The following is a 27,721-nucleotide window of genomic DNA, read 5'->3' on the forward strand; positions in this document are numbered from 1 at the left end:
GAACAAGGGCAGGTTATCTTGATAACAGTGGAGGAAGGGCTCTAAAGGCATTAGCATTTTTAAAAAAATATTTATTCTCAAGTTTTAAGTGGACACAATATTTTTATTTTACATCTATGTGGTGCTGAGGATCAAACCCAGTGCCTCGTGCATGCTAGGCAAGCGCTCTACCACTGAGCCACAACCCCAGCCCCCTCCCCATGCATTAGCATTTTAATAGCTCTCCAACTTTCTGGACTCAAATTGGCCTCCTTGATCCTACCTAACTCAATTTACCTGTCTATACTGACTGCCTGTCTAATTCTGGCTTCAATGGTGGCAGAGCTATTCAGGAGGCTGAAGCAGAAAAAGCCCAAGTTCTAGGTTGGCTGACAACTTAGGGAGACCCTGTCTCAAAATAAAGAATAAAAAGGGCTGGGGATGTGGATCAGGAGTAAAATGCTTCTGGGCTCAATTCCCAGTACCACCAAAAATAAATTTAAAAAATAATATGTAGAGATGTGCAGTACCATTTTAACATGTTACTATGAAAACTTCAACTATACAGCAGTAGAGAGAACAGGCCATGAAGTCCCATGCACCTTTCGCTCCAGTTTCAACAAACAACTCAAGGCCAGTCTTGCTTTGTTCAAACTCCAATCTGAAGATGCTGTTATAATCAGGGAAAGGCTCTTAAGTTGACATGTGTTTCAAGATAGGAATTGTGAGCACAGCTATTAAAAGATCCGATGGAAAAGCATTTTCAGGCAAAGGGAACAGCAAGATCAAAGGCGCAAGATGGTAAAGAGATTGGCTATCTAAAGTCAAGTGGAGCTAGACAGGAGTGGATAAAAAGGAGGGTAGGTGAGGCCAGAAGGAGAAATAGGGCCAGACCACATGACAGACCCTGAAGCTATGATACATGAGTTTAGGGTTTTTTTGTTTTTTTTTAAAGTTGTAATGGGACTCCATGGAAGAGTTTTAAATTGCTGCGTGACAAAGTTACTTCTTCCTAGAAGGCTGGAACCTTGCAACGGCTTTCTATACTCAGAATAAAGTCTAAGCTCTTTAAAATCGCCCGTAGAATTTCCCTTCTCCAATTGTGTTTCAGGGACAGTAAGCTGCTTTCACTTCTTCAAACTATGCACTTGTTGTTGTTGTTGTTTTGCCTGCCTCTGGGCTTTTGACCTTGATGTTCCTTTTGCCAGAAAGACTCCCATTCTAGTTGGCACCTATTCATACTTGGCTTAAAAATCACCACCTTTTGGAAGTCTTTCCAGTATCCCAGGCTGAGGCCGGCGCTTCTTCTGGCACCCACAGCTTCCTATGCACCAACCATTCCAGGTGTGACCGTTTTAGGTAGTAGTCTAATTATGTTTAGATCTTCCGTTGACCATAGCGCCACGAAGATGGGGCCAGATCTGTCCTATTCACTGCAAAAAAAAAAAAAAAAAAGTGTTCACCAGCACACGCCTGGCACAGAAGAGATCAATAAATATTTATCCTGCTTGGAGGGGTGTAAAGATTGATAGAGATCATGGCCCTTGCCAACTGTCTTCGGATGTAAACTGATACCCAACTAAGACAAGATTTAGGCACTTGGCACTAGTCTGCAGTTCCTAAGCGCATGCGCTTTACTCAAGGGCCTCCCCATATGCTAATCACTGCGCTCGAGAGTACAGCCTCTCCCAGGCATATGCAAATCACTCCTTCCAGTGCCGGAGGCCCTCCTTTGTCCCGCGCTAGGATTATGTAAATGAGAAGGCCTCGGATCCAGGATCCCGGCCGAGTGGTCGCCCTCCACCCACAACGCATCCCATTTTCATAAAGCGCGTTCCAGCCACGCACACGCACGCGCGAGCCCTGGAGCTTCTCGATCCTTCAGGCCGCGGACTGTACCAAGTAAACGCGGGCAGTGAGGGGCAAAGCGCAGCAACCCGTGCGCGGGTTCCCTCCGTGGCCCGACTCGGATAGCCCCTCTTCCCACAGTGCGACAGGAATGGTCCATCTGGCTGCGCAAGCGCCCTAGGCTCCTCACGCCCCTTGCTCTCCCTCCTACTCTGCTTGCAACGCAGGCGCAGAGTCTGGGCGTGCAGCCGCCACCGCCGAACCGGAGCTGGGGCCGCCAGCCCCGGTGAGTGTCCGCGGTCGGGGTGCGCGGGGCATGCTGGGAAGCGGGCGCTACGGCCCCACTGCATGATGGGAGCGGCGGCAGCCGTCACCGAGGAGCCTGCAGCGGTCTTGAGCCGTGATGACCTGAGGGCAAGACCCGGACTCCTTTCCTTCCCCTACGCGGCTCCGCACGCTCCTGGGGCATCCTGGGAAAGCCAGCACTGCGTCTTAACAGCGTTGGAGTCGGTCTGCTGGTCGTTATAGGCCTGGTGTATCCTGGGAAGGATTACCCTAAATCCCTGTGGGGGTCCGGTCCCTTTTGTCCTGCGCCCTCTACTGAGCATCCTGGAAGTCGGCAGTGCTTCTGTGTAGGGCGTCTTGGAAGGTGGTCATTATAGGCCCGAAGCATCCTGGGAAGAATTGCCGCAGGGCATTGTGGGGACCGGTCCTTATTGTTTTGTATAAGGTCCTTGCCTTACCATATGTGCTAGTGCGTTCCTGCTGTTTTCAGGCGGGCCATTCTGGGAATAGGTTGTTGTAGGCTCAGGGCATTGCTGGGTCCAGGTCACCGATTTTGCCTGTTTGTTGTGACGGAGCTTTATTTATACTCCTTTAAGATCTTGGGAGCCAATCTGACCACCATAGGTGTTGTGTGACTTAAGTGCTTAGTATTCCAGAGTATGGAATACTCCGAAAGGGCCTTGTGTGATGTGAGTTTGGGGAGGGGTGGGCTGGAATGGTGGGCGTTGTCTTCAGGTAACCTCTTGTGAGGTCCTGATTGTCCCTGTTGTACGGTTGCCAGATAGAATTAGAATGTCCAGTAAAATTTCAGGTAAATAACAATCTTAGAAAAGTACAAGGGTGCCACAGCCTGTGATCTCAGCTACTCAGAAGGCTGAGGCAGGAGGATTGCAAGTTCACAGCCAGCCTGGACAACTTAAAGAGACCCTGTGTCAAAAATAAATAAATAAATAAATGAAAAGGGCTCAGTGGCAGAGCATACCTGGGTTCAATCCCCATAACCCACTCACCTGTACCCCCCCAAAAGGAAGACAGAAAGATCATCCCAAATATTGCATGAATATACATATATTAAATAATTCTTATTTATCTGAAATTCACATTTAACTCGGTGTCCTGTTTTTATTTGCTAAATCTGTCATTTTTATCCAGGCATACGGTAGAATTTCCAAATTAGAATTTCCTATATATACTAGGGTATTATAAAAACTCTTCTTTGCCAATTTTTAATTCTCTCTATCCTTACAAACTCAGATCCAGATATCTTTGTGTCACTGGGGATTGAACCCAGGGCCTTTCTACTACTGAGCTTCATCCCCAGCCCTTTTAAAATTAATTTTGAGACAAGGTCTCTCTTAAGTTGCAAAGGCTAGCCTTGAACTTTTCATACTCTTGCCTCAGCCTCCTGAGTAGCAGGGATTATAGGCATGTGCTATTGTGCCCAGCTTCCAATTGTCTTCTTTAGGAAGTTCTCCTGCCAAGTTTCATCTTTTTCCAGGCTTCAGTGTGATCTTAAGTCCTCAGCAATGAACTTGACCTCTGGGCTTTGAAGACAGGTATTTTCCACCATTGTATCCCCAGTGCCTATCACAGGCTTTGTCATATAAGGGGATTTGCCAGCCCCTTCACTAACTGGCCCAGCATGGCTCTCCACCATTAGGGAGTGCAGTAGGAGAAACAGAAAGTACTATCTATGTTTTCAGGGGGGTCTTTTGGTAAAGAGGAAATAAAAGAGAAGGATTAGGAAAGTCTCCCTGGGAGAGGCAGAGTGTTTGGTCTGGGAAGAAGCGTAGAGGTTCTTGTGTTTGTAGTAGGCTTTGAAGGGTGAAAAGGAGATCTCCAGATCTACAGGGGCCAAAAAGGACATTCCAGAGGGCGCACCAAGACCTCAGATGTAATAAGACCTGGTGTGCACAGGGAGAGGTGAGGAGCCTGGGATGGCTGGAAGTTCATGGAGTTCCTATCACATACCAGCAATTTGTGAGTCTTACCAAATCTTCAAAAAAAAAAATCTCTTGAGCCATCAAAGTCATTTTATGAGAGGTAGGATGACATAGCTTCAAATTCTAGTTTGACCACCTCCCAGATGTTGTGACCTTGGACTACTCATTTATCTTCTACCTCACCGTCCTCATCTGTACAAAGAAGATAATGTCTCAACATGGTTTGGAGGTTTGTGTAAGTCAAGGCCCAGATACCTCTTTCATATAGAGAAGGTAGTTAGGTCCTTTGCTTAAAGCTCCCTAGCTAAAGAGTGACAGATTTAGGATACTTACCTAAACACTTCTCTTGACACTTGATACACAACTAAGGCTGACATTCACAAACTGGTGCAACCATATCAATTGCTTAATTTTTTTAAAATGCATTTTTCCACTGAGCTACATTCCTAGTCCTTTTTATTTTATTTTTTTTATTTTTTATTTTTTAATATTTTTTTTTAGTTGTAGTTGGACACAATATCTTTATTTTATTTATTGTTATGTGGTGCTGAGGATCGAGCCCAGCGCCTCGAACCTGTTAGGCGAGTGCTCTACCACTGAGCCACAACCCCAGCCCCATTTTTAATTTTTTTATTTGAGACAGGATCTCATCAAAATGCTGAGAGTCTTGCTAAATTGCTGAGGCTGACCTTGATCTTGTAAACTCAGCCTTCTGAGTCACTGGGATTACAGGTGTGTGCCATGCTACCCATCTTCAGTTGTTTCAGTTTTGAAATACCAAGTACTCTGTATCCCTAACTACCACTTTGGATCCTCTTCCAGCCCTGGACCTCCCCACAATCCAGCTCCAAAAGGGTTTATGCCTGCCCCATTCTTTAATTCTGATTAGTGCGCCTATGCCAGTATCTACTGTTAAATATATGGAATGTCACCCTTCCTACCCCATTGAATAAGAACCACAAAACAATCTCATTGCCCAGATAAGGAAATTAAGGCCTCCAGAGGGGCAAGGGCTACAGCTGGGGCTCTGAAGACAGTCTGAGACAGAGCCTCACCCCAGCATTTAGCACACAGTGGGACTTGGAATGGGGATGAGCACTATGTAAAAATTTATTGAGTCACCACAGGCCTTTCCTTTTCCCTATCCAGCATCCCTCTCTACCTGCCAACATCCTGTATTAGAAGAATTGGTGGCCGGAGGTGTGACTGAAGAGCTGGCCGGGAAGGGACACTGCCCAGCTGCTGCTCTTCTCCTGTCTCCCATCCCCTCCCCTGGCCATGACAGAGACTCGGGAGCCAGCTGAGACTGGGGGCTACGCCAGCTTAGAAGAAGATGATGAAGACCTCTCCCCAGGTGAGATAGCTTTAGTGGTGGGAGTATTGTCTTGACTATTGTCCTGGCCTAGGGTTTGGGCTCCACTGGGAAATTTTGATTGGGAGTGGTTCCTTGTCTTTCTATGCGTTCTGTCCTGACTGGAAGTTCTTTTCCTGCTAGGAGATCTCTTCGCACTGAGACTCTTAGAAGTTGTAGGTTGGCCAGGATCTTTCTTCCTCCTGGTGATTCTAGATTGGCTGTGATCTGACTCCTTGCTGGAAGTTCTAGATGGGCTAAGGTCTCTCTCCTTGCTGCCACTTCTAGAATGGCTGTGACTTCTTTCCTCACTGGGGGTTCTTGACCAATTGTGACCTCTTTCCTTTCTGAGGGTTCTAGAATGGTTCTGACTTTTCCTCCTCCTGTGGGTTATAGACTGACTGTATCTTCTTCTATGTCTGGGAGTTCCTTTCCAGTTGTGACTTCTTGCCCTACTATGATTTCTCTTCCAACTGTGACTTCTCATCCTGCTGTGGGTCCTCCTCCGACTATGACTTCTCGTTTTTCTAGGGGTTTTAGATCCGCTATGACTTTGGGTCCTGCTGGGGGTGCTGGACAGGCTGTGACTCCAGGTCCTGCTGTGGGTGCTAGAGAGGCTGTGACTTCTTGTCCTTCTGGGGTTGCTGGACTGGCTGTGATTTCGGGTCCTTCTGGGGGTGCTGGACTGGCTGTAATTTCGGGTCCTTCTGGGGGTGCTAGACTGGGTATACGTCTTGGTCCTCTTGGCCACTTCAGTTGGGCTGTAACTTGGTTCCCTCTTGGGGCCGTCATCTGACTAGAACTCTTCACTCTCCTTGTTGGTGTTGGAGACTGGCTGTTGCCCTTCCCCTGAAAGGGTGTTCTAGTTGGGCTGTAACTCTTTGAGCGGCTGGGGGTTACAGGCAACCTGGAACTGCTCCCCACACCTAAGGCTTCTCGTGGGCCGTAACTCTTTTTCCTGCTCATATTTTTAAGCTGGCTGTCGCTCTTTTCCTGGGTGTTGGTTCTAAGCCGGCTATAACTCTTGTCCCGACTCCATTTTGGATGGGAAGTAGGAGTTCTCGCCCTTTTAGCTAAGCCTGATTTGGTACCATGAGTTCTCATCCTGCTAGGAGTGCTGGCCCTGCTGGGTGACCTCGTAGAGCTGCGACTGCTCCTTCTGCCAGGTGTGCGGCCCCGGCTGTGCGTGCCTTTCTGATGATGGTGTTTTGTGTTGCTGGTCTTGCTGCCTTTGCTGGTCCTTGTGTCGGTGCTTGCCCTACTGGGCGTTCTTACCTTATTGCGGACTTGGGACTTGCTATGGGACTGGTTAGAAGTGGCCGACTTTGTACTTGTTGATTTGGTGGACTTGGAACTACTTGGGCTCATGACTGAGTTGGGGGATGTTGATGGCTTGGGGGCTACTGAGGAGGTGTTGGGCATTGCTGATTTGGTGACCTTCAAGGAGGCAGGAGATATGGGAGCCATATCTGGCATGGAGGATCCAGTAGAAGCCACAGACGTGCTGGGCTTTGAGGATCTCTTAGGTGAAGGCATGATGGGTGCAAAAGGGCTTGTGGTCCTAGAAGTCATGGTGGACATGCAAGACCTGGTAGCCATGGATAGTGACCTGATTGCCTGTCATGGGCCCACTGTGTGAAGTCATAGTGGGCACTGAAGCATCTGGAGGATGGACAGTGTGAAGTTAGGCGTGAGAGAGCAGGAGAGACCCTGGTCCAAAGTTGGAGATATTGCCACCGTTTTGTAGCTATTCAGCAAATGTCTCAGAGACAGACATGCTCAGCATTGCTGGAGACACGGAGGGGTTGGTGATAGCCCTAGCCCTTCCTCGAAGAGTCTTCGGCCTCTAGACCTGCTCAGTCACTGCCCAAGGTGGTCAGAGTGTGATAGGGGTCCAGTGGTTGAAGGAATCCAGTGAACAAACATCAACCACTGGGGGCTGGGTGAACTTTGCAGAGGAGGTAGCATGTGAGCTGGGCCTTGAAGAGGAGCAGTTATTGTCCACAGAGTAGGATAGGGTCCCCTAGGGAGGGAGGTCAGAGCTCGGGCCACTGTCAGCCATTGACCTGCACGTCCTTTGCTAGACAGTGGTGGGACCTGAGGTCAGAACTGCCCTTGAGGGGTTCTCAGTCTGATGGGGGAGACATATGAGGTTCTGGAAGCTACACTCTAAGGACAGTTATGGGGGACCTTAGGTGGGGTAGCCAGGGCAGAGTGAGTTTGGGAGAGACCCCTGGATGGTAGCTGGGGGAATCAGGGTAATGGCTTCAGGGAGAACAGCCCATGCTGGGTCCTGAAAATGACTAGGTGACCAGGTGGAAAGAGTCGGGGACAGCATTCCAGGCACAGGGATCAGTACACATCAAGGCCTCAGGAAACGTTTGGTAAACAGCAGGATGTAGCAGGATGGGGCACGAGCAGCCGGAGCTGTGGGAGGCTGTTCAGCAGGTATTCGTAACCTGTTCTGGGCTGGTGAGACAGGGACCCAGCAGTGAGCCACACAGGACTGTCTCTGGTCTGGTGGGGATGGAACCTGGACACAAATGCATAGCCCTTTGGGCTCAGAGCTGGGGACAGCTGGGACAGCAGAAGCACAGTAGAAATGGTGATTAGCTGCCTGGGGTGAGGAAGTCTGGGATAGTGTCACCAAAGAAGGAGCCTCCTCCTGGGTCCTCACTGGAATCTAGGGCAGGATATTCACAGCAGAGGGAAGAGCCATGTTTCAGAAGAGGCCTGGAAGATGGATGCAAAGGTCTCCGTTCCACAAACATGCAGGCACTAAAACGCTAGATGTCACGCCTCACGGTGAGCCTCGGTCTCTGCTCTCAGGAACAGACGGTGCACACCCCACAGGCATGTGCTGTGAGCAGTGAGACGGATATGAAAGAAAAGTGGAGTAAGGGGCAGAGGGAGGGCTGGGGAGGACTGCTGGTACACAGGGTAAGTGATGAGGGAGTTCCTGAGAAGGTGACAGTGGAGCAGAGTTGAGGAGAAGAGGAAGTGAGTGTGGTCTACAGCGAAGGCTCTGAGGTGGGTTCATTCCAGGGGTGTTGAGAGATAGCCAGGAGCCCACTGTGGCTGGAGAGGACAGAAAAGGAGGTCAGAGAGGTGCCAGAAGGCCTGTGGCTGCTGTTCTGTTGTGGGCAGAGCACAGGTGCCCTGGCCAGCTCCGAGGAAGTAGGGTCCTCGGGCAGTGGATGAGGGTAAGGTTGGTGCCACCCCCGAGAGTCCTTGGGCAGGGCCCTCCCTGGCAGCTGAGGAAGCCGCTGTTTCCCTGTCATCGTGGGGTTTGCTCTGCATGTGCACCCCCAGACCACCTGCTGATAACGCCCTTTCCTGTATGTCAACTTCAAAATGTCCCCTTTTCTTAAACCTAAACTTGTCCTAGGTATGTCCTTCCTACCCACGAAATCACCGTAATGTATCTATACTTAGAAAAAAATGTATCTCCTCCACATGACCACATACATCCACATACATGCTTATGTGTGTATGGTTTCTTCCCCAAATGATGTTATGTGTGTTTTAATTTGTTTAACTCCCTGTTCAAATGCGGTGGGTATTGGCCAGCACCTATGTAGCTCTCTGTGTCAGCTGAGCGGAGTCCTGCTGCTCTGTGCCTCACTTTCCACATTTATCAGGTGGAGTAACAGTGGTACCCTCCTTCCAAGGGTTGCTTTAAGCTTTGCCGTGTGTGTGTGTGTGTGTGTGTGTGTGTAGATAAATAAAGAGCAGGACTTTTAAAATAGCAGTGAATGCTTTATTGTTGCCGCTAACCCCACTCCACCCCAGACGCGGTTCTTGCTAGACATTCATTCTCTGGACACACAGATATGGAGCATCTACTGTGTGCCAGGCCCAATTCTGTGCCCCGAGGCCCCATCTGTGGAGAAGGAAGATCATGCCGGGCTGCCCTCTCCATCCTACAGGTCTGAATGGGGGCAGTTGGGCTTAGCCCTCTGTCCTCTGACACCACTCTCTCCCCTCGTCTGTCCTGACAGGCCCTGAGCATTCCTCTGACTCCGAATATACTCTCTCAGAGCCGGATTCTGAAGAAGAAGAAGATGAAGAGGAGGAGGAGGAGGAGACCACTGATGATCCCGAATATGACCCGGGCTACAAGGTGAAGCAGCGCCTTGGGGGAGGCCGGGGAGGCCCGTCTCGCCGGCCCCCCCGTGCAGCCCAACCCCCAGGTCCCCCAGCCCAGCCTTGCCAGCTCTGTGGCCGCTCACCGCTTGGGGAGGTCCCACCGGGCACCCCACCTTGCCGGCTCTGCTGCCCTGCTACAGCTCCCCAGGAAGCACCAGCCCCTGAAGGGAGGGCCCTCAGGGAGGAAGAGGAGGAGCCACCCCGAGCTGGGGAGGGACGGCCAGCTGGGCGGGGGGAGGAGGACGATGAGGAGGAGGAGGGCACTTACCACTGTACAGAGTGCGAGGACTCCTTTGACAACCTCGGCGAGCTCCACGGCCACTTCATGCTGCATGCCCGGGGTGAGGTGTAGGCAGAGCCCCCCACCCAGGGAGCTGGGCAGAGGGGTGGGGTGGGAGGAGGGGGCTGAGGAAGCCAGCGTGGTCATGGGGAGTGGGGTACCGCTGATCTGTGTTGTCTTAGTAGTAGACATGTGAAGGCCGGAATAAAAGGCAAATTCTGTGTGTGCTGGCCTAGCATGTGTTTGGTGGGGGGTGCGTGTGTGTGAGATATATGATACACACCTTGGGCCTTTATCCCCACCCCCACCCCCACCCCAGGCTTCTCCTTATGGCACCTCAGGGTCACTGTGGCCAGGATGATCTCCATTTCCTAACGGCTGGCCATCTGTGTGGTTCATGTATTTACTCGTAGACTCCAGGATGAAGAGGCTCCAACACAACAGAATTTTGTTTCTCACTCATTTAATAGTCTCAGGTGGGTGATTTGGTAACCAGGCTGCCCCTTAAGACTATCATCACCCACACAGGGTGGGTGGCCACACTTGGGCCCCACTGGTGGGGGAGGACAGGGAGCCTGGAAGTTCTTCTGCGAGCCCTGGCCTGCCTTAACCAAGGAGCCAACTGCAAAGCAACCTGGGAAAGGCAGTCTAGTTCAGGCCCCAGAAAGTAGGATATGGTTTGTGGGGGACAGCTAGTGTCACATTGCCTGAGTACCTCACAAAGAGGACTGCCATCAGAATCATACAAGGCGTTGCAAGCATTTCCTGAGAGTCTGGTTCTGGGCCAACGGCTTAATGTATATGGACTCAGAAATTATGCATCTAGGAACTTACAAAAATAGAAACTTCATGATAATTCTAGCTCCCATCTTCCCAAGACTTGAACAGTGCTGTACTTTATTTGCATGAGATCATCTGGTTCTTGAAATAACTTTGTCAAGTAGGGATTGTAATGCATTTCATTTAACAAATAATTTTTGATCACCTGCTGTGTGCTAAGCATTGAGAATGCACCAGTGAATAAGATCCTTGTCTTCGTGGAGTTGATGTGGGGTGAGTATGGGCTGCCACTGGAGACAGACAGAAAACAAATGAGATACAGCAAACGCTGGATGGTGGTAAATGCTGTAGAGAAAATAAAGGAGAGGGAGAGAGGGGAGAACAGTTCTGGAAGGGGTTGCCCTTTTAAGTAGCATAGTCTTCCCTGAGAAGGTGACCAAGACCTGAAGGAAGGAGGGAGGGAGCCGTGCTTGTGGGTGGAGGAGAGAGATGCAGTTGAGTGGAGTAGGAGCCCACCTGGGATGTCAGGGAGACCTGAGTGACAGCAAGGGAGGGAGGAGGGCCGAGCTGAAGGATCAGTGAGGGTCAGAGGGTAGCAGAGGGCTGGCTCATTGCAGCCTTGGTGAAACCTGGGCTCTCTGGTATGGGAAGTACTAATTGGCAGAGGATTGGCACCAAAGCTGCTTTGAAAAATAGACACCTAATCATGATAGTTACCGTTTACTGAACATTTATATGTGCCAAGCCGTGTTCTCTGGTGCTTTACATGGGTTCGCTCATAGAAGCCTGGCAACTAAGAACCTCCAAGAATAGGACCTGAATTACCATAATGGCATCATTAAGTCAACACTGCCAGCAGACCAGGCCCTGGGCTAAGTGCTTTATGTGAACAAATACCTGGGATCCTTAGGAGGTAGGGACTGTTGTGGTTTTTTCTCATTCATTCAGCAGTGCTTTATCAAGTACTTGTGAGAGGCAGGCACTGTTCTGGGAGCTAGGAATGCCGCAGCAAACAGAAAAAAAACCTCTGCCTTCACGGAGGTTATGTTACAGTGGGGAAGACAGTAAGCAGATGATTAAGTAAAATATACAAAATGTGTAGAAGGCAGAAGAAATAGGAAGTGCAGTGGGAAGCTGGTGTGTGTGAAGGTTGTAGTGTTCAACATGGTGGTCAGGGACCACTGAGGTCAAGTACCTGAGAAGGTGACATCAAATCAGGACCTGGACAAGGGAAAGGAGTGAGCCACTGGGCTGTCTGGGGAAACACTGAGTGCAAGAGTCTGTGGGGCCTGCTTGGGATGTATGAGGAAGTGCACGAGGCGCCATGAGCTCTGGGAGCAAGGGGAGGACTGGTAGGAGGTGGGGCAGCGCAGCAGAGGGCTGTGCCATGTCGGCCGTGGCACCTTGGCTTCCTCTGAGTCCTCGTAGTAACATAGGGGCAATTTTCATGACCATTTTATAGCTGCTGTAGCAGGAATGTACAGCCATTGAGTTACCTGCTAGAAGTCACACAGCCAGTGAGAAGCAGAGCTCAGGTTTTAAACCCAGACAACCTGGTGCAGGGCATAGGTTCCACTACTAAGCTGCACACCACTGTGGCTGCCCACAGCTAGTCAGGCTGACTTGAAAGGATGTAGCTGTCTCTATTGAGGGCTTATTTTTTGCAGTGTTGAGGATTCAAACTAGGGGCAATTTACTACTGAGCTACAATCCCAATTATTTATGTTTTATTTTTTATTTTGAGATGGTCCTCCTAAGTTGCCGAGGCCAGCCTGGGACTTGTGATTCTCCTGCCTCAGCCTCCTCAATAGCTGGGATTACTGTCACACGCCACCATGTCTGGCTAGCTACTGAAGTTTTTAAGATCACATTGATTACCAACATTGAAAATTGGGAAATTTCACATAAAAATGGAAGTTTCTGCCTTCTTGAAAAATTATGAGAGTGGGACTCCCTCCCATGAGGCAGTAGTTTGATATACTGACTGGGGGCCACCTCCTATGGGAGAGGCATTCATTCTGGGGTGCCCCATGCCTGACCTGCCTGGCACAGAACACATTTGATACCTGTTGTAGGATCTTGGACCAAAGTGTCTTTCAAAACCCACACTTCTCATCCAAGTCACAGAACCTGACATCTAATCTTTGAAATGGAACTTCTATAACCTTTGTCACTGATCATCACAGAATTTGAGGTGTCAAGGCATAAATTCACAGCTGGTAAAAACAAGATGTTTTATTGTAACAAAATACCTGAGACTGGGTGCCTTATAAAGATTAAAAATGCATTTCTCACAGTTCTGGAGACTAAGTACCATCAGCGTCAGTGGCTGGCGAGGGCTGCTCTCTTCTTCCAAGATGGTGCCTTCTTGATGTGTCACGGTGGAAGAGATTGAAGGGCCTAGCTAGTTCCCTGGAGCTCTTTTAAGGTCACTTAATCCCATTCCTGACAGCAGACATCACTGGCAGCAAAGGAATGTGGGAAATAGTTTCCAGAAAGCCCCAGCATCATGGAGGCTTAGTGAATGAGTATTTTCTTTCTTTTTTTTTAAATATTTATTTTTAGTTTTTTTTTCAGGTAGACACAATATCTTAATTCTTTATTTATTTTTATGTGGTGCTGAGAATCGAACCCAGTGCCTCACACATGCTAGGGGAGCATGCTACCATTGAGCCACATCCCCAGCCCCATGAATGAGTATTTCCAAGACTCCACCCTAAGCTCCATCTTGGGCATAGGATGAAGCAGTGGGGGTCTGAGATATGACATTTCCTGCTCTCAGGAGCTGTTAGAGTGTAAAAAGACACAAATAATCACATCAACCAAAGGGTGTTGATTTCAGCTGCTAAAGAGTGCTCTGCAGAAAATAAGTCAGAAGAAGGGGTGGGAGTGACTCCTAATTAGGCAGGCTGAGGGGGACTTCTCTTAGGAGGTGGCTGTGTTGAGACCTGACTGATGGGGAGTCAGCTTTGCAAAGTTCTGATGTAAGAGCACTCCAAAGGAAATAGCAAGTGCCAAGGCCCTGAGGCAGAAGCAGTCTGGCATGTGCAGCTTGAACAAGAGGAAGGGATTTTATTGCTTTCTGGGCTGGAACTCAGTCATAATCAGGTTTTGTGGGCTTGTCTTCAAATATTACTTATGGGGTGCTGTAGGGTTATAAGAGCAGAGTGATGTAAGCTGACTTTACACACAGGGTAGTCTATAGTAGAGGCTGGAGGGGGGAGTGGTAGCAAGGGGAGCAGTTAGGAGACTCAAGAACTTAAGAGTCATGCAGGCAGTTGTGCAAGAGGCCAGAGACTGTAAGAGTCATGTTGACCCATTTTGAGATTCATTGTCCAGGTGACTATACCACATGCCTGGGGTTTGGGCTGTAGATGAACATTTGGAAGCCAACAGTGATGCTATGTAGAGTCTTAGGAATCTATGGCATCTGAGAAATGTGGAGAGAACAGGAAACTCAAAGGGTAATTGAGGCCACTATTTATAGTGGGAGAACATGTGGCCCTTATTTGGGATTAGGGGAGCCACTATGGGAGTAATGTGAAAATATCTGAACTGGAAACACCTAGGCTTTCACCGTTGCCAAATGGAATATTTGGCTTTGGTCAAGTTGATATCTTGGGAGAAAAGAAGTGTGATAGTCAACTAACTATAAACCTGTTTCCCCATAAGTCACCTCAGCAAAGAGTTCCAGGATAGACCTGTCCCAAATCCTATGCACATGCGCGTGCACACACACACACCAGGTAGGACTAGTATTTCCCAGGGTGGGAATCTGTGATTCCAGACTCAGAGTAGGTTTGAAGAGAGGGAGTCCAACAGGAGTCTTCAGTTAAATAAGGGGTTCACAAACTTTTATGCTAAAGGGACAAATGGATTTGTGGACCATGAGGCTCTGCTGCAACTACTCAAATCTGCCATTCAATGTGAAAACAGCCATAGAACAAAAAAAAAAGAAAAGAAAAGAAAAAGGCCAAGTACGTTCCAATAAAACTTTATTTGTAAAACTCAGCAGCAGCTGGCTTGATTTTGCCATAGTTTGCAGACTCCTGCCTTGGGCTTGAAATTCTGCCTAAAACAAGAGACCCAAAATGATGGTGGCTTAAACAAGATACAGTTGCTTCTCTTACATGTTATCAGAATGGTGGCTGGTATGGTGACATCCTGTGAGGTTGGCCAGAGACCCAGGCTCCTGCTGTGTTGTTGCTCTGCCGTCCCATATACTGCTCTTGTACTCACAGTCCAAGGTGGCTGGGCACCGTGTCCACGTTCCAATTAGAGGAAGGACATGTACCTTTTTCAGGCCTGACTATTTTACCTAGGAGTTTAGCCAGAACTCAGCCACATGACCACATTTAGCTGCAGGGGAGTCTGGGATGTGTGGTCTTGTGCTCCCATATGCCTAACTAAAAATTGAGAGAGCTATCAATTTCTCCCATAACCACCTCACCTGTGGATTTAAAAAACATCCCTCAATTCAAATACAGCCTGAGCAATGAATGCAGAGCATCAGCTATTGTCTCCAGAGGCAGGGCAGGCATTGTTAGGGACTAAAATGGGCCTGGAAGGACTTATCTCCGGCTGAGGGCGACACTCACCGCTTAGCTGCAGCTTGTAGCTTTTGCCCTGCTGACAGTGTAAGTCCTGGTCTTTTCAAGAGAACTGAAAATAGGATCTTAATGGGAAATCTCCCAGTGTTGGCCAAATGAAACATGAAGCAGAAGGTATCTCTGCTTGACTCCAAACTAGTTTCCCTACAGGACTAGGCCAACTCTGCCCTGAGCTCCCTCCTCCCCACATCCTTATGTTCTCTAGCAATTCCCACTCAAAATCCAGAGCTCCCTGTTTAGACATTTTAATATGGATGTTTAGTTTTTAGATACTATTCCTGTTAGCTTATTCATGCCATCTCCCCTACACATATATTAAAAAAAAAATCCCATTCCTAGAATGGTACACAAAATTATTTAAATAGGGCATAATGCTCTTGTGTCATCCAATGCCATGGCTGCTCTCTGAGTGGGGAGGGCTGGCAGACAGGGAGGAGACAGGACCTAAACTGCAATGCCTTTTGACTTGGGGTCTGGCTCCCACCTTGCTGCCCCATCCCCAAATACCCAGGTTGCTCCAGGTCTGGAACGCACCCAGTCTCATTACAGGATAGCAGCACCGCCCTTCCCTGCCCCCTACTCAGGCACAGATCCAGGGCAATTTGCTCCTGCAGTCCATGGCACCCATCTGGGAAACATTAAAGGTGATTACACAATCTGCAGCTAGTTATTTAACTGGGAATGAGGGAGAATAATTTTTCCTTCTCTATTGTGCATTTTTTTCCTTGCTCATTTTCTTAAAAAGATCTCACTGTTTGCTGATTTCACTGTTTCCCTAAAGGACCTATGTCCGCTAAAGACTGAAAGTCTAAATGACAACCTTCTGGGTCCTATTTGTCCAGAGCCTTTTTGCCTTCCCAGGGTGGGAAGCAAATCCCTTCAAAGCCCCCAGAAGACCTGTGCCCTTATCATGGGTGGGTCCCACCAACCAGAGTGTGCATCTTAAGCACTGTTGAGGGCTTACGCTGTACTCAGAGCTCCCCCCGAGCATGTCGAATATAGTGTTGATGGAGCCCTGCTTCCTGGGCAAAGTCCTGACCACACTCTGTACAAGCAAAGGGACCAGGGTGGGTGTGGGCCTCATGCACCAGGCGGTGCCGCCTCAGAGAAGCAGCCTGCCCAAAGGTCTTGCCACAGTCAGGACAAGGGAAGGTGGGCTGGGCAGTGGTGGGTGCACCTGGCGAGGAGGGCCTGGCTGCTGGACCATGGCTGCGCTGGTGGATGATCAGGGCCTTGGAGGAGGGGAAGGAGCGGGCGCAGGTGAAGCAGATGAAGAGAGCCCCCTGCAGTTTCTGGGCCACGAAGTCCGCTGGGTGCTCCCGCTTCATGTGACGCTCCTGGAACTTGGAATCGGCGAAGGTGATGAGGCAGCGGGTGCACTGCGGGGCCCCTAGGTGGCCTAAGGGATGTGGGGAGAGGTCGGGGAAGGCCAGCAGGAGTATCCAGGACCTCTCCCAAGCCCCAGAATTATGCCAGCAACTACCACTGAATGCTATATGTGCTAGGAATGAGTTAAATGTTTGCAGTTATTATTCCTAAGACAGAGAAAAGCGCCTGATATCTAGAAGCTGACCTGACATGGCAAGGCCTTGGTGTTCTACTGGTGTTGTACAAGCAAGTGCAGAACTGTTAAAAACCCATTTTATGGGTGAGCAGACACAAGGCTCAATAGGTCAGCAAGTTACCCACAATCACAAAGCTAGAAAACGAAAAGGTAGGGCCAGGGAATCTGCCTATCTGACACAACATGTGGTGGCTAGAGTAGTGCCTGGGATTGGACCCCAGCTCCACCACTTCCTAGGCAAGTACAACAGTTTGCTCACCTGGAAAATGAGGTAATAACAGCATCTTTTTTTAGGATTTTTGGAAGGAACTAGTTAATTTATATAGTGCTGCTTTAAACAATGTTTGCAGTTATTACTCCCAAGACAGAGAAAAGCGCCTGATATCTGGGAGCAGACCTGACATGGCAAGGCCTTGGTGTTCCTCTGAACACCATTCCACAGACTCACAGTGACAGACAAGGTGTTGCCACGACTGGGATGAGTCAAGACAAGACCACACCATAATAATATCTGGATACAAACAAAACGTGAACATTGTCTAAGCCATGACCAGCCACCCCTCTATTCTTGATAATGTGAGTGATCACAGCTGCTTTATCAATCACAACTTGACCTCATATTTTTTCTCCTCCTAGATAAGGTTAAGAGAGCCAGTGAGAGCTGTTCCTACTTCCTGGAAGTATCTAATCCCTAGCAAAAGCCCTTTTCTTTGACCCATTCCCAAATCATCACATGTAAGCTACATTATTTTTTTGTACTGGGGATTAAACCCAGAGGCACTTAAAACCACTAAGCCAGATCCCCAGGTTTTTTGCTTGTTTGTTTGGGGCTTTTGTTTTGTTTGAGACAGGATTTCATTAAATTGCTTAGGTCCTCACTGAGTTGCTGAGACTGGCTTTGAACATATCCTCCTGCCTCAGCCTCCCAAGTCACTGGGATTACAGGCATGTGACATTGCACCCAGCTCCCTATAAATCCGTTTTAAAAACACATCCTGATATACTCTAGTTTCCCCATGATATGTGAACAATAAACCCAATCTGTTCAAACAAGACAGATGTGTTGCTGGTGATCTAGCTAGACCGCACTGATACTATGGCTCTTGTTACATATTTCTGACTCAGTTCCCTCATCTTAAAGTGACACGGGGTCCATGATTAAGAGTACTGAATGAGTGTTAAACTCAGTATGAGAATGACTGCACCTAGCACATATTAAGCATTCAACAGGAGCTGCTGCTACTGTAAGTCAAACATTGTACCTTTATTAAAATCAGGCTTTCCCCCCTTTTCTGCAGTTAATCCCATAACAGCCCTTGGAGGTGGGTAGTGGCAGGTCTCCCATTCCCATCTCCTGTATTAGGAACTGAATGCAGGGATCTCTACCAGCTATACATCCTCAACCTTTTCATTTTTTATTTTGAGACAGAGTCTAAGTTGCCTGAGGCTGGCCTTGTACTTGATCCTCATGCCTCAGCCAGAGATCCTGGGATTACAGGCCTGTTCCACTGAGCCCAGTGTGGCAGCCTCTTTTGACAGAGGGGCCACCACATTCAAAATTTAGGTCAGAGTTGGGGCCAGAACCTTGGTGCTTCCCTCACAGTAGAGAGATTCCTAGCCTCACTTCTAACCCAAACCTCTCTTGGAAGCCACCCTATCCCTCTGAACTGCATCCCTTTTCTGCTAGGTGCAAGAGCAAGGTGAGTACACCTGAGCATAAGCATGAGGAGAGGCAGTTCCTGGTAGGCCAGCTCTAGGTCGTTCCATCCCCTTCCCAACAGGCAGGGCCCCGTAGCACCATAGGCACGGAATGCATAGGCTTGTGGGTCACCCTCCTCTGGCCAGCAGTACTCACAGATGTTGCCTCCTGGGCTGCTGGGCCTCCTGTCCTTGGGTGAATCCTGTTGCTCCATGGTGTCTTCGGGGTGTGAGTCCTCCATGGTGACTGAGACTCCTCTGGTCAAGACAGGAATACGCGTGCGTGAGGCTCCTCATTTGTCACCAGCCCTAAGGAGCCTGCTAATCCTTTAGTGCCCACCTCCTGGAACTCGCTGACGGCGCTTTCTCTAGACAAGCTTCAACCCACCTAGATTAGACTCCCTGGGGTTGTGATTTCCCCTGGGCCCTTCCCACCTGTGTGACCTATGACTTCCTCCACCCAGCTAACTCCCTGACAGGGTGGGACCCTTGGTCTGGACACCAATCTCATTCCAGTCTCTCATATCTTGGGGAGGGTCGTCGTTCCCACCCTTTAACCCGCCTCTTCCCGGGAGACATCTTTCTCTGACATCCTGTGGCTTGTTCCACTCAGAGCCGCTGCCTCTCAAGCACGCTGCCAGTCGCAGTGTCCCGCTGCTGCAGCACAGCTTCAGCTCCCGCTCCGGACCAGTCGTCCCGGCCTCTGCTTTTCTATGGCAGAGGGCTGCCTTTCGCTGCGCCTGTCAGCCGCGCGCCACAGTGCCGCCGCCCGAGGGGAGTAGGGTAGGGCCCACCCAGACTCGAGGTTCCGGGGTCTCCGCGTCCTTTCTCCGGAAGAGCCTCTCGACGCCGAGGTCAGGGATTGCTGTCCGGCAGTAGTACAGTCACACAGGCCCGGTCCTCAGAATAATGGCCGGGGGTCCTTCCTTGACCTGGACGCACTGTGATGACGTTGTGAACCGTGTGTACCGTACATATCTAAGTTTCCTGCGCCCAGTTAGGTGGGCGCTCGCGGCGCGCAAGCGCCTCGCCCCCTTCATTGTTCTAGGCCCGGAGACCGCAGAAGCTGGGGAGCGCGCACGGTTCAGCTGTTCTGCAGCCAAGAACACGCTGTCTCCACCGTCAAGTTCCAAGATACCCCGCCTGGTAGAGGGAGTGGCGTCAGGTTAGAACTGTCCGATCGCGTCCTAATGTCTTTAAATCTGGGCGTTCTGGCCTCCTCGGCCTCCGTCCTCCGGGCTGGTCAGTCTCCTCTGCGACTGACCAGCCGCCACCAGCTGTGCTCCTGGTGTGTTGGCTTTCTGCTCCGTTGGTGATTTGGGAGGAGGAAGAGTCATCCCCGGGTCCCCGAGGGACAGGAGATTGAAGGTTGGGCTTCTGAGGTGTTGAAGTAGAAAGGGAAACGTTAGCACTCAGAAAAAGGGTGAATAGGCGCCGGGGCCCCCAGGGAATAAGCCCAATATGCTGGGTTTCTAGGTCCTGGAGCGTGACACCCAGGTATGGAAATAGGAGACAGGGTGGAGGACTGAAGACTGGGCTAAGGAAGAAAAAGGCCAGGTGTTGCCTGACTCGTGTCTTCCCCGCCCTTGTTTTCCAGCAATGCTTCCGCCGCGGGGTGACGTGACTGCCTTATTCCTCGGGCCTCCGGGCTCAGGAAAATCCTCGCTAATTGCAGCGCTTTGCGACAAGAATGTGGAGACGGTAGAGATCCCCGAAGGACGGCCGGACTCTGGGATCCCTAGTTTGAGAGCTGCGGGCCCAGGTCTTTTCCTGGGTGAACTGAGCTGCCCACCCGCGGTGCCGGGGCCCTGGGCGGCGGAGGCCAATGTGCTGGTATTGGTGCTACCCGGGCCCGAGGGGAACGGGGAGCTCTTGGACCCAGCATTGGCAGAGGCAGCGCGGGCCGCCCTAGCCCGAGGGACCCCGCTGCTTGCTGTGCGGAACCTCCGCCATGGGGATTCGCAGAATGATGCCCGGGCTCAGACAGCAGCCTTGCTGAACAGCGCCGGGTTAGGAGCGGCCACTCTCTTTGTGCTGCCAGCAGAGTGCTGCAGCAGCGATTGCTGGGAGGAGCTAGAACGCCTGCGGGTGGCACTGCGGAGCCAGGCGGAGGCGCTGCAGAGGTGAGTGACAGGCTTTCAGGCTGGGTGGGGAGGCATGATCCCCTTCGTCTAGACCCCATCCCTGAGGAGTTTGAGGGGAGACTACTGCCAAGGCTCCTCTCCTTTGCCCAGATCCCGCCTGGTCCTCATGGTTTTTGAGGTCCGAGAGACTCCACCCCAAGCTTGTGCTCTGCTTGACCCTTGTCAAGCCCCGCCTCCTGAGAGCCTTCTAGGTCACAAGCTCTGCAAGAATTCTAGGACGGACCTGGAGCTAGCCTGCAAATACTGCCCGCAGGCAAAAAAAATTTTTGAAGTAAGACTCCATTTCACCACAAAAGTTTGTGATCCTAGTGAAGATTTTACCCAGACTCAAATTCTCAAGTCCTTTTCTCCTCTCCTACCATCAATTTGGCTCCCAAGCAACGCCAGTTGCCCAAAAGGCATACCTGCAATGACCTTTATTATATCTTGAAGTCCTCCCTCACTTCCTTTCTCCAGTTACCTCTCGTTTCTGTTTCCACTTGCTGGCTACCTCCTAAACTCCCCACCCCCTACTGTCAGCCACCTCATTTTATGGATGTCAAATTGGAACTTAAAAAGTGGCATCTTTTTTCCTTAGCCTCACTTGCCTTGTGTCACCTTAGTCACATGTCCTTGGTAGGAGCTAGTATCAGAGATGTTTCTCCCCTCACTGACCCTCCTAACTCCTGGCTTCTGGAAAGAACACACTTGGAGACCCCCTCATTTGTCAATAGTGCTCAATTTCTTTAGGCTACGATATAGTTGCCATTCTGTCCTTCCTCTAAGCTAATCCCATATGAGTTGGTTACACCCAACAGATTCCAGGAAACCTGCCCCCACTACTAACCCCTGGGTGTGTCCCAGAGAAATCTTGGTCCTGGGGGAGCCCTCATTTATGAACCAGATCCCAAGTCAACCAGTGGGTTTATCAAGGCCCTTGAGATCTGGGAGTAGGAGCAGAGCCCTCCTGATTAGTCTGGCCCCTCCCTTTCCTGCTCCTGCCTCACCCCAGGATTGTTCAGAAAGCTCCACCCTTGTCACAGTAGCCCAGGCTTTGTTCCCCAGATTTCCCCATGTTTAGCTACCCTTGACTGCATCCCTCCCTGTTCCCACAGGCTCCTGCCACCGGCCCAGGATGGTTTTGAGGTGCTGGGCGCAGCTGAGCTGGAGGCTGTGCGGGAGGCCTTTGAGACCGGTGGCCTTGAGGCAGCTTTGTCTTGGGTGCGCTCAGGCCTGGAGCGCCTGGGCAGCGCAAGACTGGACCTGGCAGTGACTGGCACAACTGACATAGGCCTTGTGCTGAACATGCTACTTGGGTTGGATCCCAGCGACCCTGGTGCAGTTCCTGCTTCTGTACCCACAGTGCCCACCCCCTTCCCAGCACCAGAGCGCCCAAATGTAGTGCTCTGGACTGTGCCTCTGGGTCCCATGGGCACTTCCCCTGCTGCTGCCCCTCACCCCACCCACTATGATGCCCTCATCCTCGTCACTCTCGGGGCCCCCACTGAGAAGGACTGGGCCCAGGTCCGCTCCTTGGTGGTACCAGATGGGCCCCTCGTCTGCGTGCGAACAGATGGTGAGGGCGAGGATCCAGAGTCTCTGGAAGAGGAAAAAATAAAGCCCAGGGATGCAGACTTACAGAAGAAAGGCGAAGGGGGACTGGAGAATGCACCCAACGACCCAAAGGAAAAACCTGGCACTGGATCTCAGAAAGCAGGTGGGGAAGATTCAGAGAAGGCTAGCAGCGAAGGTGTCGGCGCCAAGAAATCAGGCAGTGGGGACTCAGGGGGCACTGGTGCTTTGAGTCCGGAGGACGAGACGTGGGAGGTGCTGGAGGAGGCTCCCCCACCAGTGTTTCCCCTGCGGCCTGGTGGACTCCCCGCGCTATGCGAATGGCTGCAGCGCGGGCTTCCGCCAGCCCAGGCTGGGGCACTGCTGCTGGCGCTGCCCCCCACATCTCCAGGCGCTGCCCGCAGAAAGGCTGCAGCGCTGCGTGCTGGGGCATGGAGGCCGGCTCTGTTGGCTAGTTTGGCGGCAGCAGCAGCCCCTGTACCAGGGCTAGGCTGGGCGTGCGACGTGGCACTTCTCCGGGGACAGCTGGCCGAGTGGCGGCGGGCTCTGGGGCTTGAACCTGGGGCCCTGGCACGACGTGAGCGTGCCCTGGGCCTGGCTCCTGGGGAGCTGGCCGCCCGTACTCACTTCCCAGGCCCAGTGACGCGTGCAGAGGTGGAAGCAAGACTGGGTGCCTGGGCCGGTGAGGGCACTGCTGGGGGCGCAGCGCTGGGTGCACTGTCCTTCCTGTGGCCTGCGGGTGGCGCAGCTGCGACTGGTGGTCTGGGCTACCGCGCGGCCCATGGTGTCCTGCTGCAGGCACTAGAAGAGATGCAGGCAGATGCGGAGGCCGTGCTGGCGCCCCCTGAGCCCACCCAGTGAGGGATGGGATGGGAGCCAGGGCTTCTGGGGCTGCGAAACCCAAGCTCCGTTAGATGGGGGGGGGGGGGATCGAAGTCTGCCCCTTTAAGATAAGGGGTGGGGGTGTCTAATACTCGTAATTCTGGGGGTTTGAGGATGCAGGTTCTGATTTTTAGTCATCTGGATGTGTGTAGGGGAATAGAGTCTAGGACAGGACTCCTGATTTCTCTATAGATCAGGGAGTAGGCCATCCAGACCCTTGTCCGGATGTTGGGGACCTGGAGTCCTAGAAGCAGGGTGCATCTTGGTCTCCAACTGGAGTTTTGGGGCCTCACCAGGGAAGTAAGGCTAGAATGCCTTGATTCCTAACAGGGGGATCTTGGGCTCCATATTGGGGAAGTAGGTCTGGGTTTTCCAGGAGCCAGAACCCTTGAATCTGGCCCTCAAAGGGAAACAGATCTGCTTCCTTGAAGGAAAAGGCCTATATACAGCCTCCCAGGATGCCGAGGGACAGTGGCTTTGAATCTTCTGTGGGGTGGGATTTGTGTGTCTGAGGTCTCAGGTTCCTGATTTGCAGGGGCTGTGGGCCTTAGTTGCTAATTCTTGGATGATTGAAGGGCTACATATGGAAAAGGGAACAGGGAGCCAACAGGAGACAGTCCAAGACTCCATGGTCTTTTGGAAGTGAATGGGTGTCTTGTATTTGCTCTCCAAGGGTCTAGTGTAGGAAGAATGATCCCAGAAAAGTAGCAGGTGGGCAAGAGGTGTGTGCATGGTGGGCTCTGGGGTAGCCTGAGGTCTAGGTGTGGCAGAGCAGGAACCTCTACTTCAGACATACCTCTCACCTCTCCCTAATATACTTGGATCCTGGCAGCTGCTCCCAGGAATTTGGGAAGGGGTATGCCTACCCATTGTCTAGGTGCTGTGTGATTCAGGGTGTCTCCAGGGTAGGTGTACCTCTGTCTTTCCTTTATGGTTCTATTGCCTTTTTTGTTCATTTGGTTTCAGTCTGGGTTTCTTCTGTCATAATAGCCTTAACCCTTTTTTGCTTTGGCGTTTTGTGCACCTGGCTTTTAGAGAAACAGCTGTACTGCTGCACTAGTCCAAACATTTTTGTGTGGCCTTCTCGGGTATTCCTAAGAGACTCTGCCTTCTGGTGTACACAGAGGGTGCTGCAGCCAGTAGCACTGCCACAGAACAGCTGAGCAGGTAGGTAGTCCAGATGGTGAGAATGTGTCAGGGGTGAGGCAAAGGCAGAAACTGCAGTGCCTGCGTGTTTTAAGCTGCTAACTATGTGTAGGCAGGAAACCTGAAATTATATAGTGTCAAAAAATCTAACAGATGGGAAGAGCAAGTCCAGAGGGCAGGCTGGAGGCCCAATAGCCATAAGAAGGCTTCGTGTGGTCTGGCTCCTGCCTCTTCTCATTCTTTGCCCTATCCCATTCCCAATGAGCCTGATAGGTTTTTCTGATAGAGTAGAATCTTGAGTCCTGCCTCAGGACCTTTGCACTTGTTATTTTCCCTTGTAATACACTGTTTCCATATCTTCCCATGATTGGCTCCTTGTCCATCAGGTCTCTACTCAGATGTCCCCTCAGAAAGGCCTTCCTGACCACCCTAACTGATGTAGCTTGCACATCCTTGCTACTGGTTCTGGCCAGTTGATTTACCTTGTAGCAAATATCACTATAATAAATGACCTTATTTATTTATTTATTATTTACCTGCTTATTGGCTATTACCTCTTTGCTTGTCTTGTTCTCTGGTATATAGTCAATACCTAGAACAGTATCTTTCACACAGTAGGTGTTTAATAAATAATATTTTTAGAGTCACTGATCAGTAGCAGAACTAGGGTAAAATTTAGGGCTGGAGATAGAGCAGTTTGTAGAGTGCTTGCCTCGCATACACAAGGCCCTGGGTTCAATCCCCAGCACCACACACCAAAAAAATGAAATTAAGAACTAGGGTAACATTTATATTTTTGGCCTCCCAGAAAGGAAAGAGGAACAAGATGGAGAGAAGCAAGCATGGTTACACCACTCACTCTGTCACTTGGACCTATGCCTTATTTTCCCATCTGTGAAATGAAAGGGCTGGACGAGAACCATGAATGCATCCGAAATCCTATTTTCCTTGACAACTGAAAACAAGAGTTACTGTTCTGAGGGACAGATAGTTGGGGGACAGTACCCCCATCTTCTGCTTAATCTTACCACTGGCACAAATTGTCCCATCAAAGTCAAATGGCCATGATTGACTTGGTGCCAAATGGTTCTAGGCTTCATGCACAGAACTCACTCAGCCTTAGAAAGATTGATTTTAATATTTTGTTTAACCCAATGTCCCCCAAATATTATCATTTCAACACATAATGTGTTAAAGGTAGTAATGAGATAGTTTACATTCATTTAGTTCAAGATCCATTTTTGTATTTTAAACCTAGAGCATCTCAATTCAGATAATAAATTTTTATTAGAAAAGTTTGACCTCTTTAAATTTCACAAAATTCAGGCTGGGCACAGTGGTGCATGCCTGTAATCCCAGCTACTCAGGAGGCTGAAGAAGGAGGATTGCAAGAAGGCCAGCCTCAGCAATTATATGAGACCCTACATCAAAGAAGGTAAAGAGCTGGGAGTTTAGCTTGGTAGAATGCCCTGGGGTTCAATCCCGAGTATTGAAAAAAGTAAAATTCATAGGTGACATAGATTCATATACCCAATATCAAATTATATTTAATACTTCTTTGATAACTGAGATGAGTGTTAAAAGTAAATAAAATTAGGAACTAGGATTGTGGCTCGGTGGTAGATCACTTGCCTGGATGTGTGAGGCACTGAGTTCAATCCTCAGCACCACATAAAAACAAATAAAATAAAGATATTATGTCCATCTACAACTAAAAAAAATTAGGTAAATAAAATTAAAAATTCAAAAAAAAATTTAAAAATTCAATTTCTCAGCTGCATTACCACATTTCAAGTGCTCAGTAGCCACTTGTGGTTAGTGGCTACAGTGTTGACCAGTATCAATATAGAACGTTTTTGTGATTGCAGGAAACTTACTAGCATAGCTGTAGGGTGAGACAGGCCTGCTGACTTTGGGCGTGATCTTGGGGAAGTCATTCAGCAAATGGCATCTACCTCATACAGGTTATGAGAGTTCCCTGTATGGATGGATATACGTATAAATGTGTGTGCAGCATGCTACAGACCCTCCTGAGAAGGTGGCCTGGGAGCTCAGTCCTCTTGCTTTTGCCCACACGTCTTCAGCCCTGAGCAGCATGAAAATGTCTCTAGCTTAGGCACCTGTCACCGCCAAGCCTTTGCTCAGATTGTCTTGTGGACAACTCTGTTCTGTGCTTTGTTGCTATTATCCCCTGTGCCCTCGTGCCAGAGATAATATCAAAGAAAACAAGACAATTTGTGTGTGTGTGTGTGTGTGTGTGTGTGTGTGTTGAATGCCGTTATGTTTATATAGTTGTATGTTGGCACCTTTGGGTTTCATTGCTTCTGTTTTTGGTGCTTGCTTCTGTTTTTGGGTCCCCCTGCCCCTAGGGGATTGAACCTAGGACCTCAGATCCTGGGTTCTGCTGGGTAAGTGTTCTACCACTGACCTACATCCCCAGCCCTGGTGGCCTTTAATCATGACTTGATGGATTCAGTTTAGGAATTGCAGAGTCACAAGATTGTGTGAGTGAGGTATCTGTCCCTGGGAGCATCCAAGGAGGAAAGGCTAAAATTCCCTATGGACAGATCACAGGCTGCCATGGGATGGGTCTAATGTGGCATCTCAGGGCTGGGAGACCTGGGAATGTGTGATGTACCTTCGTGTTGCCATAGCCAAAGCAGAAAAGACCCCCAAAACATGGGAGAATGAATGAGACACCCTCATCACTGTAGCAGAGCTTTTGCATTTCTGGGTCATGGTGGGGCTTGTGTCCATTGCAGTGGGGAACCAGGAAGGACAAATCAAGGGTACGGTGACCTATGGTGTTTTTTGGAGGAATGAATAAAAATGTGTAGAAATCCTATTGTGTGTTCTTTGGGGGTTTGAGTGGGGGAAATGCTGAGCCTCCTGACTAGGCTGGGAGCCTGGACTCCTGGGGCCGAGGGTAGGGGAAAGATGATGGGGAATCTGTCCAGAGAACAATTCCTTAGGCTCCTGATTAGGAGCTTTTATCTGCAGGATCTGAGTTTCGCCATCCTGGAAGGGGACTGTTAGGACCTTGATGGTCGAGCACATTTACTCCAGACCAGCGTGACGCATTAATGTCCCCAGTTTGTTCAGCCTCTCTGTAGCGTGGCCTTGGATCATCTTCTCTCATCTCATTCACTGGGGCAACAGCAAATTTGATGCAAGGAGAGATTTAAAAAGTGCTCGTGCATCGTGACTTCCTTATGCTGTCCCTGGGACCCCTGTCCCCATTGCCAGATTAAGAAGCCTAGGCTCAGTTGCTAGGTAATGAAGACACATGTAACCCAGTTGTCCTTGGCACCTCAACTCAGCCAGCCAACACTCAGAAACACATCTGCCTAATCGACTGGCAGCTGAGACCAGCAGAAGAATCGCCCAGCTGGTCCCTGACCAATTCACCGATACACAGAATAATGAGCTAAATAAAAGTTGATTGTTATAAACTACAGAATTTTGGAGTGGTTTGTTATGCAATGAAAGCCAACAGTCAAACTTGTTTAAC

General features: G+C 50.0%; 4 protein-coding genes and 1 long non-coding RNA gene across 13 annotated transcripts; 2 read left to right on the forward strand and 3 right to left on the reverse strand.

The window, feature by feature from the left end:
- Positions 1 to 931: 931 nt before the first annotated feature.
- On the reverse strand, positions 932 to 2,099 carry LOC107151390. Its single transcript, XR_001504702.2, has 2 exons — positions 1,828 to 2,099; positions 932 to 1,412 (listed from the first exon to the last, which is right to left on the reverse strand). It is a non-coding gene; the product is annotated as an uncharacterized LOC107151390 (long non-coding RNA).
- Positions 1,974 to 12,911, forward strand: Znf428 (zinc finger protein 428). 7 transcript variants are annotated; one of them, XR_007343063.1, is made up of 5 exons: positions 1,974 to 2,113; positions 5,205 to 5,409; positions 9,408 to 10,311; positions 10,836 to 10,888; positions 11,398 to 12,911. XR_007343063.1 is itself a non-coding variant. In XM_015496750.2 (3 exons), the coding sequence occupies exons 2-3, from the start codon at positions 5,334 to 5,336 to the stop codon at positions 9,905 to 9,907; spliced, it is 576 nt and encodes a 191-aa protein (XP_015352236.1). In that variant the 5' UTR covers positions 1,974 to 2,113; positions 5,205 to 5,333; the 3' UTR covers positions 9,908 to 12,911. The 7 variants fall into 7 exon arrangements, 3 of the variants coding, with proteins under 3 accessions (XP_015352236.1, XP_015352237.1, XP_015352238.1); XR_007343060.1 differs by having other exon boundaries at positions 9,408 to 11,528; positions 12,360 to 12,911; XR_007343062.1 differs by having other exon boundaries at positions 9,408 to 10,888.
- On the reverse strand, positions 5,458 to 6,942 carry Srrm5 (serine/arginine repetitive matrix 5). The gene is given in 4 exon segments (XM_048791020.1): positions 5,458 to 5,474; positions 5,566 to 5,993; positions 6,138 to 6,192; positions 6,195 to 6,942. Coding segments are annotated over 4 exon segments (1,248 nt in total).
- A 1,682-nt stretch (positions 12,912 to 14,593) lies between the features above and the next one.
- Positions 14,594 to 19,220, reverse strand: Znf576 (zinc finger protein 576). Of its 2 annotated transcripts, none has more exons than XM_015496757.2 (3): positions 19,078 to 19,220; positions 18,645 to 18,745; positions 14,594 to 16,624 (listed from the first exon to the last, which is right to left on the reverse strand). In XM_015496757.2, the coding sequence occupies exons 2-3, from the start codon at positions 18,727 to 18,729 to the stop codon at positions 16,197 to 16,199; spliced, it is 513 nt and encodes a 170-aa protein (XP_015352243.1). In that variant the 5' UTR covers positions 18,730 to 18,745; positions 19,078 to 19,220; the 3' UTR covers positions 14,594 to 16,196. The 2 variants fall into 2 exon arrangements, with proteins under 2 accessions (XP_015352243.1, XP_015352242.1); XM_015496756.2 differs by having other exon boundaries at positions 19,038 to 19,179.
- A 176-nt stretch (positions 19,221 to 19,396) lies between these two features.
- Irgq (immunity related GTPase Q) lies at positions 19,397 to 27,667 on the forward strand. Of its 2 annotated transcripts, none has more exons than XM_015496754.2 (3): positions 19,397 to 19,652; positions 20,085 to 20,610; positions 21,726 to 27,667. In XM_015496754.2, exons 1-3 carry the CDS (start codon positions 19,397 to 19,399, stop codon positions 23,041 to 23,043), a joined length of 2,100 nt encoding a protein of 699 aa, XP_015352240.1. In that variant the 3' UTR covers positions 23,044 to 27,667. The 2 variants fall into 2 exon arrangements, with proteins under 2 accessions (XP_015352240.1, XP_015352241.1); XM_015496755.2 differs by lacking the exon at positions 19,397 to 19,652 and adding an exon at positions 19,699 to 19,855.
- The last annotated feature ends 54 nt before the right edge of the window (positions 27,668 to 27,721 follow it).

This window comes from Marmota marmota, unplaced genomic scaffold (genome assembly GCF_001458135.2).
Source record: "Marmota marmota marmota unplaced genomic scaffold, marMar, whole genome shotgun sequence".
NCBI classification, from domain to species: domain Eukaryota; kingdom Metazoa; phylum Chordata; class Mammalia; order Rodentia; family Sciuridae; genus Marmota; species Marmota marmota.